General features: G+C 38.5%; 1 protein-coding gene across 1 annotated transcript in view; it reads left to right on the top strand.

Annotated features, from left to right (window-relative positions):
• Positions 1 to 12,529, top strand: part of TTC39C (tetratricopeptide repeat domain 39C) — an 84,301-nt gene that overhangs the window by 47,500 nt on the left and 24,272 nt on the right. Inside the window, exons 5-6 of the mRNA XM_012725928.1 lie at positions 97 to 451; positions 1,814 to 1,982. Coding sequence (XP_012581382.1) covers positions 97 to 451; positions 1,814 to 1,982 — 524 coding nt within the window. The remainder of the gene's footprint in view (positions 1 to 96; positions 452 to 1,813; positions 1,983 to 12,529) is intronic.

The raw sequence follows: 12,529 nt of genomic DNA on the forward strand, positions 1-12,529 counted from the left end.
TTTGGTGTCAGGTCATTCTTCAATATCTTCTACTAATACAGGAAAATTATTTTGAGTGCTTATTTACTTTTGCTTTTCTCCCCCTTCTCTTTATAGCATATATAAAAGGTGGGTGGATCCTTAGGAAGGCCTGGAAGATTTACAATAAGTGCTATCTGGACATCAATGCCCTTCAGGAGCTGTATCAAAAGAAACTAACTGAAGAGCCCTTGACTTCTGATGCTGCAAATGATAACCACATTGTGGCTGAAGGGGTGTCTGAGGAGTCTCTAAACAGACTGAAAGGTGCTGTTAGCTTTGGATATGGCCTTTTTCATCTTTGCATATCCATGGTGCCCCCAAACCTGCTCAAAATCATCAACCTGCTGGGTTTTCCTGGAGACCGCCTACAGGGGCTTTCTTCACTGATGTATGCAAGCGAAAGTAAGGACATGAAGGCCCCTTTAGCTACGTGAGTAGCTGTATTGCAATGCTTTGGTAGATAATATAGTGTTGAAAGTAAGTCAACAGCAATCAAAGCCTGTAAAGGAAACTTCAGGTAAAATGCTTGGTTAAAATAATGCCATGTCTTTCAATGTAATGCCAAGGACTGTGGTTTGGGTGGTGTTTTTAAGCTGACTTTAGAGAACAAGGCACTGTTCATAAGTCTCATGAGTCCAACCTTTTTAATAATAAAATAATCATGGTTTTCAACCTTGAATGATAAAAAGCAGTGTTTGTGACTTTGACCCATCTCTGGGATTCTTGGTCCTGATTTTTTTGTCTGATGGGATACAAATTGGGTAAACTTTTTCTATGACTCTGAAATTTTTATTCCCACAGAGAATCATCCTGAGTAATGCTTGATGATTCTGGATAGTCCCATTGGTTTCTTATATATGACTTGAATATTTTGTTTTTATCAACTAAATTAAGTCATGTCATGATGTTCCCTCTAAATGGGAATGAGAATTGTTTAAACAGGAGAGTGTGGGAAGTAGATGAAGATCTAGAGGAAGGATTACTCCATTTCTCCTTCAGTTGACAATGATGTGATTTCTCCCCCCCCCAATCAGGTAGAACTCTTATCATTTGCACATAGCAGACGTCCTGTGACATCACACCACTAGTCAAAATATTTTAATGTTGATTATTACATAAAAATGAGCTCTATTTTTTTCTCATATCAGTATTGGGGAATTTGGATTTTCACTTTTAATTGTTAGCTATTAAAATCAATTTTATTATTTCAAAAATATTTGTGCTTCTCCAAATTCATTAAATTATACACTTGTTCTTTAATAATTTGACATAAGAGATTTTTAATCTGTGATAATTTGTCTGTTCATAATTTAATATTATTTTCTGAGGAAGGAATGTATTAAATTAATAACGTAAACCATTTTGATCTTATAGCATACCTTGTGGAAACAGACTACAATATGTTCCTTTCACAGAAAGTAATACCTTTATTATGAGGGGGCAGTGAGTGTACAGATTTGTTCACTGATGAGTGAGGTGCAGAATATAGATTTTCATCCATCATCTTCAGTGGCTCATGCATGTGCCTTAGACGAGCTCATTATTTCCATTATCTTGTTATCCATTATTTCTCAACTGATGGGAATATGCTGATTTAGACATTGTGCTGAAGTTGTAGTTTTCCAAATATTGATAAAATAAAAATGGGGAAAGATAGCTTGATTTTACCTCTTCAGAGACTACGTAGTAAACCTTTGGAAGCAGTGTGTATTGGAAGAGAGCATACTGATCTTTTACAAGTTGGCACTGTAAGAAAAATCTTTTGTTTATGCTCCTCTCCTTCTTCCTTTAGATTAGCTCTGCTCTGGTATCATACCGTAGTCCGCCCATTTTTTGCCTTGGATGGCAGTGATAACAAAGCAGGCCTGGATGAAGCAAAGGAAATTCTCCTCAAAAAAGAAGCTGCTTATCCAAATTCTTCCCTCTTTATGTTTTTCAAGGGACGCATACAACGACTAGAGGTATTGTGCCTTCCCTGTCTTTTATAAATAAATAAAACCTTCTGTTATTAAATCATGATTATCGCTTGGGAACTAGTATCAAAATGAGTCCAAATGTCAGAAGGCCGAGAAACATTTTGTTCTTGTGCTTTTCATTGCATCATTGCTACAGAAGACTCTTCCAGGAACCCTGGATGTTAGTCAGTTACCTTCTGTTCAGGAGATGTGGGCGAAGCGGGGTGAGATTCCTCTTTGGTAATGTGACAAGATTAGTGTATTCTGTGCTGAAAGCACGGGAGCACTATTAAGTCTCTAAGTTGAAGGTCACAAAATAATTTTTTTTCCTCTGGAGCTACTAGTACTCTAATTCTAAATTTCACCTTCCTAACAATTTAAACACAAATTGCCACCTGAAAATGTCAAGGACAGCATCAACTTGGAAATAGTGGTCACTTTTTTTAAAAAAAATTTTTTTAAAGATTTTTTTTATGCATACAGAACTGGGGTACAGGCCAGAGGTGCAGGGGTGTTGAGAGGCTTCACCAGAGACAGAGTGGGGAGCAGAACAGGCAGATCGATGCAATACACTGCTGAGGGGAGCAGTAGGCGGATCAGGAGAGGTTTACCACACCATGTGGGTCAGCTCTGGGCCCAGGGATCAAACTCGTGCTGAAGCGACTGTGGCCAGCTTGCAGTGCTGCATCCTAACCCGCTGTGCCACCAGGGAGGACCACACTTTCACTTTTTAATGTGTTTCATGTGACTAGGTACTGTGGCTGCAGCTTCACACCGCCATCCCCTTTAATTGTCAGAATAGACCTATGACATAGCAAACTAGGGGTCCTAAGGGTTCACCCAGGGAGTGGGGCTAGGCCACCTCATTCCAGAAACAGAACATGACATTGACCTTTGGAGTGGATTCTGCTCCTCCTTTGCACTCTGTGTGTGTGTGTATGTGTGCACGCATGCACAACTCAGTGTACACACATGCTTGATGGCATGAGGGTTTGAACAAAAATGACACGTCATACCTGTGAAAGAAGGTGACTGTTAGGTGCACCAACTGTATTCTCACCTACTGATATTTGGGAATCAGTGTAAGGTTTTTACCACCCCACATAAAGCTAGAAAATAACCCTAGTAGCCTCTGTGGACTAGTTTCAAAGACTTCGCCTTAGAGCACTTGCATGAGAATGGCACATATTTTTTGTTGTGAATGGGGGATATATTACATCCCCAATAAGTCCTTTTTCTCATCAAGTACCTATATATATATATATATATATATATATAGGGGTGAGGGATTGTCCTCACCCCTAATATGGCAGTTGAAGATCACACAAATCATTTATCATTACAACATGGTACAGTAAGCTCAAGAGATCAGAATTATTTAAACCCATATCCAAATTATTTTTCTTCTAGTTATCTTTCATGGGTCTGCCTTCAAGCTTATGAGGCTTCAGTGGTATTTCTCCTTTTTTCTTTTGCTCTCATGAAAACAGCATTCTGCTCAATCTCTTGGGCAACCCCAAATGTTAGTATTATTTTCAGACTTAGGGTCATGGTTTTACAGGTCGGGAAGGCTGTTCAGGCTGTTCCATTTTCTTTCCTCCCTTGGGTTCCTGCAGGAGGAGATAACAGTGTCAAGGGAAATTTTGAATTGACTGAACCTTCTTGCTGCAGTGATCACCTCTAAAACAAGAGGTGGATGCAGGACAAGAGCTTTCTTAGATGGAAATGTCTTATAGGGAGCAGTTTATGTGTTCAGTTGATGCTGCTTTACAGGCTGCCACTGGGTCGCTGACGAGGGTGGAAACCTGGAGTTCACCCTTGTGTGCTCTACAGCGAGAAGGTACCAGTCTCTAGGCTCTTATTAGATTTTCTCTCTTTATTCCACTGGTCGTTGAATATGCTAAATCGGGTTTTAAAAAGAAATGTAGAAGTCAAGCTTTTAGCTTTCCATTTTACTTTTTCATTTTAAAACAATGCTTAAACTCTTAGCTAAACCAATAACTTCTTTCCCAAAACTTGATATGGTTTTAGTATGTGCCATAATTTATTCCTGCTCAGCACTAAGAAAATGCTTTTCCTTGTTGAGATGGTTCTAGAAACGAGGAAGCCACAGCTCCCTCAAAGAGTGCTACTTAAGGTGTTTGGGGAGGTACATAGACACCATCAGAACTCTTAGCAGGGGCCCTGTCTCTTTTTGGATAGATACTTGTGATCTAAGTGTTGTAAATGCTAGAACTCTTTCAGCATGAAGCAGCTTGCTCTTCCAATTCACATTTTATTTGGTTTTGATTAAAAAAAAGATGAGAGAGCTATTACTACTCTTGCCACTAATCTGTAGCCTGAGGGCCAAGCAAAATGTGACAAGTGTTGCTGTTTGGCCCTTCCCAAAGGTCCAGAGGATGGAAGGATTTTAGGGCTAACTTGAAAAGATTATTGCTATTATCCTCCAGGTGCATGGGCACCAGCACTTCATTGATCTTTCCAGGTAACCGCTTAGGAAGCTGTCAGCGGAGGTGGCCTTCATTTGCAGATCAGGACTCTGCCCAGAGACTGCGGTGTGGCTCTCGCCACAGGCTTTTTTTAAGGCCTCCAAGGTCCCCACTCAGCTATGAAAACACACATAGCTCAGCTGATGAATTTGCAGTAAATCTTGCTTTTCAGTGAGCATGTAGGTTGGAGATGAGAGTCCTTTGAGATCTCTTTATCAGTACAGAACACAATCGGGGGCTTCAATTTAACGAGTGCTATATGGCACTGACTTAGCTTCTTCAGTGACTTAGAATCTATAAAACCCTTTGAACTTTTGCGGAAGTTGACTGTCATGCACACTGATCAGCTCACTATGTCCTGGTTCGCTTTCTTTTCCCTAAATGCATTATGTGCACATCTGTGTGTGCTTTTGCACTTTTGATTTAACAACTTCTTCCATGGCTGGAACTGTTTGGGATCCACAGAAGAGGATGGGCTTTCACATTTCCACCCCTTGTCTGCCACTTTGCTCTTTAAGCTAACATTTGCTGTAGTGGCTTCATTGCAGTTCTTTTTTTTTTCTTTTCTTTTTTTTTTTAACGAGCAGGTTTATTAGGGAAAAGGACAGGAGTATTGGAAACTTGCATTGGCACAAGCGGGCAGGAAGAGCTGCCCTGAAAGAGACAGGCTTGCCCAGAGGCCAGAATGGTTGCAGGCGGGCAGCCTTAGGAGAGTGGCGTCCACTGAGGGAGGTCAGTGCAGAGAAGTCCTGGCAGGTGCAGGCCTCAGGCAGGCAGGAGTCTGCTGCCCTGCAGAGGGAGAGAGTGGATGGAAAGAAGCACCTGCATAGGCACAGGTGGGCAGAGGACTGCTGCCTCATTACAGTTCCTTAAGGCCTAACTTGCCACAGTGGGGGACAGTCCTAGGGGATCCTGGGGTGCCGTGGCACCTCGGCAGGGCATGTCTCTTTGTTCTTTGGGGCTGCTGAAGCACACAAGTCTCTGCCTGACTGCAGGACTAACTCTTTCTTTCCTGCCTTCTCCCCACTGCTGATCTGCGGTGCCCACCTCCACATTCTCACCCTCTGTGTGGCTCTTAATCACCTCTTTGTTGACTTCTCCCATGTACTTTTCATGCTGCTGTGAGGACTTAATGGAGGCAGAAAGGACTTAGCTTGGGAGAAACACTGAGTAGTAGTGTGATGATTGTTGTTATTCTCACTGAGTGCTTAAGCCTGGGAATGGGGCATAGCATATGTTCTCTCTTCTCGTCTTAGGAGAAAGAACTTGTTTTGGTGTTGAAAGCTGTCATCAGTAAGCCTGGCCCCACGATAAGCAAAATGAGTGTGTGTACAGCTCGGGGAGCTCTCGGGACTGTAAACCACCCATATTTATTCCCCTCCTAATTTCCATAATGCTGAAAACTGCTAGGAAGTTGACCCATGGCCTATATAGGAATCTCGACTTTAAAATTTGAATTGATAGTTATAGTTTTGATTTTTTTATATATTTTATTAATTTTCACCCAGTGAAATAATGATAGTGATGTGTTCATTTGCACATAAGTGATTAATGAATATTTTCATGATTATTTTTAAATTATTGGGCTATGTCTGCATGCTGAGAAGCTGTTTTTATTCCTGTGTGTCTTCTTTTGTTTCACTAAACAACACAAATTTGCAGCTTCTCTTTCTTTAGTTTTAACAATCTATTAGAATGTAATAAACATGTATGTATGGATTTATGTAGACACATACTTTCATATGTACACTAATAATAAAACTTATTACTCTTTACTTATCTCTAAATGCTCAACTATTTGAGTCAATGAAAGTTAATAAATATGTTCTGTGAAGTTGTTACTACACAGGTATTTTGAGAATGCTTATTAGGAAACTGTCTTGGAGCTAGGACCCATACTTTCTGATTGTTCTGCCTTGTGGGGTTTTTAAACTTTACACTTGGCTTTTGAGAACAGGCACAAGCCTGGCTCTCAGCGCACATTTGTGAAATGAGTAGTTGACTTACTGGCAGGAAAGCTTTTGATGCATGTGAGTGATATCCTTTGCTTACTAGGAAAGGAAGTTGGTTGCCAAGTGCTCTTGACTTTTCTGCGTGACAGCTAAGACTGTTGTTGACACCAGTTCTGAAGAAGATGCAAAAATTGGTTGATGGTTGGAATAAAAGTATGATCTCCTAAGGAGGGTAGAATCAGTTATTTAAATCCTGATGCACTGACTAAAGACATGTGGCTCTGGAGAAATGGGTTCTATTCAAATGAATTAAAAAGTGACTATACTTAAATGAAGCTGGTGCTCTTTACTGGGAGTCGAGTACAGTGATGGGGTGACATGAGCCCACCTGTACCCCACACAGGTGGGCACTCCACTAATAATGCCTCTCAGGCACTTACAGCCATTAGAGTTCTAATTCATGAGGACAAAACGGCCAGTCTGAGCAAGGCCTAGAGACCACACTGAGGATGTTATTACAATCGATTTCATTTTGTGTCTGTACCCTTATCACATCATCTTTTTCTTACTTGAAACTGCTTTCTCTCTGAAAAACAGCCTCTCACAGCACAATTTGCCCCTCTGTCTCCCTCCCCTCCCTGCTGAGAAAAAACGTACAGAAATAGGATGTGGTTTCCTGGCCCCCTAAGCCACGATGCAGGGCCACTTTGATGACTGCCCTTCACCGCGTATGCTCGGGAGGGCCAGGCTCTTAGTTTCATTTTCTGTTACGAGATTCTGAGTGAAGGTAGGTTTTCACACCTACCCCAGCATGTGTTCTCTCTTCTTGCCATCCGTTTTTCAGGCCTCTCTCTTTGCCCAAGATATCTTTTTCAAACTGGCTGCTGTGCTTTCTGTACTGTACTTTTATCTAAACAAAATTACTTTTTTTTTTTTTTTTGCCAATGTTTCCTAGAATTAGTGGGAGTGTTGCATTGTAACCTTTCAGTTCATAATTGTGACAGAGATGGCAACGTGGAGGTGATTCCTTTGGTGATTAATGTAGCAGATGAGAAGGGACGGGGACCTGGGGATCGTGGAGGGTGGGGTCAGGCAAGTGGGTCAAACTCTGAGGAGGCTGTCACCCTGTTCTCGTCTCAGGGGTAGGTTGACATTCGCAGAGCTGTTTTGCAGCAGCGATTCTTTGCATCTGTTGATGAGCAGGCAGGCCTGCACCTGGGTCTGAGCAGCCTGCCTTGTCGGCATGATGTCATGCTGCTATTTATAGAAGCAGGAAAAAGGCAATGCGGGAAGACAAATAATTCCCTAAAGTTCTGTCATTTGTAGTCTTCTCTTCCTCCATCCTACCTGGCTCTCTTTATTACTGTAGGCACCAAACAATAGAGTTGCCATTTATTCTAGAAGTACACAAAATGAGAGATTGATTTAATCTGGTATAGAAAAGATGGAAGATACATTTGTCTTCACTTCCAAGTGATACAAATTCACATCATGTGGTTTAGTGACTCCACTCACTGACAGATGATAGGCACCCAAATTGCTCACATGTGAATACATTTGCTGTTTTTTCAATTCCATCGGTACTGGCGGTGGGATTGAAAAGCAAGTAGGTCAGTATTGATCTCTCGCCCTAAATGTGCCTAAGTGGACGAGCTTGTCCTTGCCTGTCTTGGCCCCGGTCTCCGGGGAGGGGTCACAGGCATCACTTGTTCCGTGTCCTTGAGGGCAACATTGCTAAACAAACTCTGCTGCTCAGCACGTTACTGCTGAATCCCATCAGAGTCAGTGAGCTGTCACAGCTTGTCTTTTCGCCTGCCTTGTCTTTCTGGGTGGTAAGGAGGGCCTGTCATTTGCAAACACTATAAAGGTTCAAGATGTTAAGTAATACCTGCGGAGGAATAACACAGTGACATTTCCATTCCAGTCTGTTTTCCTTCAGACTAGCTTGTGATCTTTAATCTGTACACATATCATGTAATAAATGTATGTAAACATACACATGCAGTTTTGTTTACAGATCTAATGCTTACATGCTTTAATGCAGTTTTTATAAATAACTGCTACACAGACTACTTAGATTTTCACTGTGCTGATAGACTGATTTTTCCTCATCACTAGAAATTGTTGTTGGGTTATTTAGCTATTTCCTTGCTTCCCAGTATTTCCTCTGTGATGGCAAGTACTGCAGTAAGCATTATAGAGTATTTTTCCCTTTGTTTTCTTGAGTTATTTCCTGGGGCTGTAGTGCCACTGGGATCATTATCAGGATCAGAGTAAGAAGTGCTTCATAGCTCTCATTAAATAGTGAGACATTATACCCAAAAAATAGTGAGCTGGAATGATTATAAGTATTATCATTATCAATTGTGCCCAGTATCAACAGCAGTGTCACTGCATGGTTGTTTTATTTCTGTGATGTTGTGAATTTAAAAATTGCTCCTAAAATCTTACAGATAAGGCATCCTGTGTTCATATATAGGACTCAGTATTAAGCTGGCAGTACTACATTAGTTGAGCCAAAGTTTCAGAACAGCCCTATCAAAATTGCAGCTTGCCTTTTTTTGCACAAATTGATATAACAGTACAACTGATAAATAGTTCAGAAAGCCAAGGCTGCCAAAACAATCTTAAATGTGAAGAATAAAGTTGGAAGACAGCTTCCTAATCTGAAAATTTATCATGAAGTTACTTACCAATTCAGTGTGTTGCAGACATAAGGATGATCTATGGATCAAAGTCAGTCAAGAAATAAATCTTTGCATTATGATCAATTGACTTTTGCCAAAAGTACTAAGATAAATTAGTGGGCAAAGAATCATCTTTTCTGCAAATAGTCCTGGGACAACCTGGTGTCCACATGCAAAAGAATGAAATTCAACCGTTGCCTCATACAATGAATGAGCTCAATGGATCAGAAAACTAAATGTAGGAAGTTAAAACTAAAATCCTTTGAGTTAGGCAATGCTCTGTTAGGCCTGAAATCAGAAGCATAGTGACAGAAGAAAAACATGGAAAGTAAACTATATCAAAATTACGTGCTACAAAGAATATCATCAAGAAGGTGAAAAAAAGTGAAAAGATAATCTACTGAATGGAGAAAAACATGTCCAAGTTCTAGCTCTGATAAGACATTTGTGTCTAAAATCTGTAAAGAACTGTCACTATGCCTTTTTTAAAAGGCATATTAAAGCAATTAAAAATCAGGCATGGCCTTTTGCGGCAACATGGATGAAGTTGGAAAAGATCATGCTTAGTGAAATAAGCCAGAAAGAAAAGGAAAAATACCAGATGGTTTCACTTGTAGCAGGAGTATAAAGGACCAGGGGAGAAAATAATAATAATAATGAACAACTATATTCCAGAGACATTTTATGGTGGTGAAGTGGGAAATGGAATCAAAAACGGTGGGGGAAGGGAAGTGCACTGGACTATGGTGACTGCACATGGGTGACTTGAAGATGGGAAGCCCATGGAGATTACAAATAATATGGAAATAGATGTAAAAATAAACTATTATATTTTTAAAAAATCAGGCATGGGCCTAAGAAATTTTTCCAAAGAAAAAATGCAAGTAACAAAACACACGAAAAGTTGCTCAACATTTGTAATTCATTGTGAAGAAATGCAAATGAAATGCAAGTGAGATACTGCTTCACATCTACCAGGGAAGCTACAGTCAAGACAGCGATAGCAGGTGTTGGCAAGCGTGTGGGGAAATTGGAACTCTGGTCTTTGCTGGTGAGAAGGAAAGCTGTACAGCTACTGGGAAAACAGTTTGGCCATTCCTCAAATTTTTAAATATGGGTTTATCATATGACATAGCAGTTCTACTCTTAGGAATATATACAAGAGAAAAGAAAACGTATGTCCATATTAACCATAGTAACAAAGAAGTGGGAACAATTCAAATGTCCATCACTGATCCACTTAACAAATGGATAAGTAAAATGTGATATGTCCATACGGTGGCATAATATTCAATAATAAAAAAATGAAGTTCTAATAATGTCCTACTATTTGGAAGAATCTTGAATTTTTTCTGCTAAGTGAAAGTAATCAGTCAAAAAAGATCATATACTCTATGATTCCATGTATGCGAAATCTCTGGAAAAGTCAGATCTGTGAAGGCAGATAATAGATTATTGCTCACTTGAATGTGGGCATGGAGGAGGGATGGTGTGTAGCACAGAGTTTCTTTGTAGGATGATGAAGATCTTATAAACTTAGATTGTTGTGCAGCTGTGCAAATATACTGTGCCACTGAAATGTACATTGTACATTATACTTTAGGTGAATTTTATGGTATCTGAATTACATCTCAATAAAAATGTTTAAAAAGAAGTATCATTGAGGTTATGCATTTTCCACCTGACTACAAACTGTCTTTCTTTGGATACTTAGTATTCTGACCAAATTTTGACTTTTGAGTAAGAAATGTTTTTCTTCAATATTTGCCCAAATTCTAAATTTATAATGAACTCATTAGTGATGTTTAGATTTCCCTTCTATTTCTTTCATTTTGAGAATTAGCATTTGAACATTCAAACATACACACATTTTTGTTGCAAGAGACTTCATTTCTTCAAATAAAGTTTATCTACTCTCTGAGCTAGGACATGATCGTCTCTTCTGTTTTCTTCTACACTATCAACGTGGTAATGTAAAAACTGTCTTGCTATACTTTTCTATCTTCTTTTATGTGTGAGCTGTAGGTATGGTTTAATTATGCAGCCTCAGGAACATGAACATTTTTGATTCAAGAGTATGTCTATCCCTGATATTGAATTAAACCCATGGAATCTCTTTTTGAAATGTGTATACTTTACTTTTTAAACAACTGTTTTGAAATATTATACAGCCTCCTTAATCTTTATTTTGTATTAAAATAATTTTATAATCTTAAATATAACAAATTGTATCATTACTGCTTTTAAAAATATGCATTTAGTCTTTTGTATCCACTTGTTCTGTCACATATATTTAACTATCAGCTTTATCAGATTCTGTATCTTATAGGGAAATTTTAATGTATATTATGTTGCTAATAATTCTTATTCACTACTCAGTATATAACTTTATTCTTTCCCATTATACTATATACTTTTTTTTAAACATACATCTGTCCTGTAAATAGGGACTCAGATATGATAAATACATGTACTATATGTAGTTATTTTCATATGAAAGAATTCTGACCTTCCCTCTCATTCTGATTTTTTTAGTTCATATCACTGCTTTCATTTGCTAATAAATCATACATGTAAGGAAATATATAAATCATTAGCAAATATCTGCCTTTTAAAAATATGAGTATGAATATAATGTAAATATTAAAGGAGCTTAGTCTTATTGGGCTTTAGGAATCTGATTTTTTTTTAAAAAATTGTTGGCTAGTAAAATACTTTTTTATCTGTGGAAAAACAAATCCCTAACATCATTAAAAATTAAACATTTGAAAAATTTCTCTAACACTGATATTAAGTATGCTTCTAAAATGAGTTACTTACTCATTTGTCTAATAATGTCTTAATATATTTACCTATCATATCCATTTCAGTTTTTTATTTTACTTTTTCTCCTTCCACGTATTACATTTTAAACATTTAACTGAATATGCTTCCCAGATATATAAAATGTGGGTTTTTTTATATGTGGCATTTTATTATTTGTGATATTTTATAAATTTATATTTCCTTTATTATTGGAATTTTGGATTATCATGTTGGTAATTATAGAGAATTAGATTATTTCATCAATTTATTTTTACTTTTCTTTCTAGTTTTTTAAATTTTGTTTTGTTAGTACTATATTGTAACATTTTGTCTTATTAGAATAATAAGATGTTTGTTTTCTGGCTTAAGGATTTTATTGTGTTCCTTGAAATTACCTTGCAAGATTCGTATAAAACGCATGTTGAGAAACTAAACTACATAATTTTGAAGATTTATTTATGCATAGAAGAACTGGTCAGAGATGGAGGTGGTGGTGAGAAGATTCACCAGAGACAGAGGGGAACCAAACAGGTGGACTTACTGAAGAACACTGCTAAGGGGAGCAGTGGGCAAGACAGGAACAGTCTCTTGTGCCATATGTGGGTTAGCTCCCTGCCCAC

Source organism: Condylura cristata, unplaced genomic scaffold (assembly GCF_000260355.1).
Source record: "Condylura cristata isolate star-nosed mole 26May11 unplaced genomic scaffold, ConCri1.0 scaffold00016, whole genome shotgun sequence".
NCBI classification, from domain to species: Eukaryota; Metazoa; Chordata; class Mammalia; order Eulipotyphla; family Talpidae; genus Condylura; species Condylura cristata.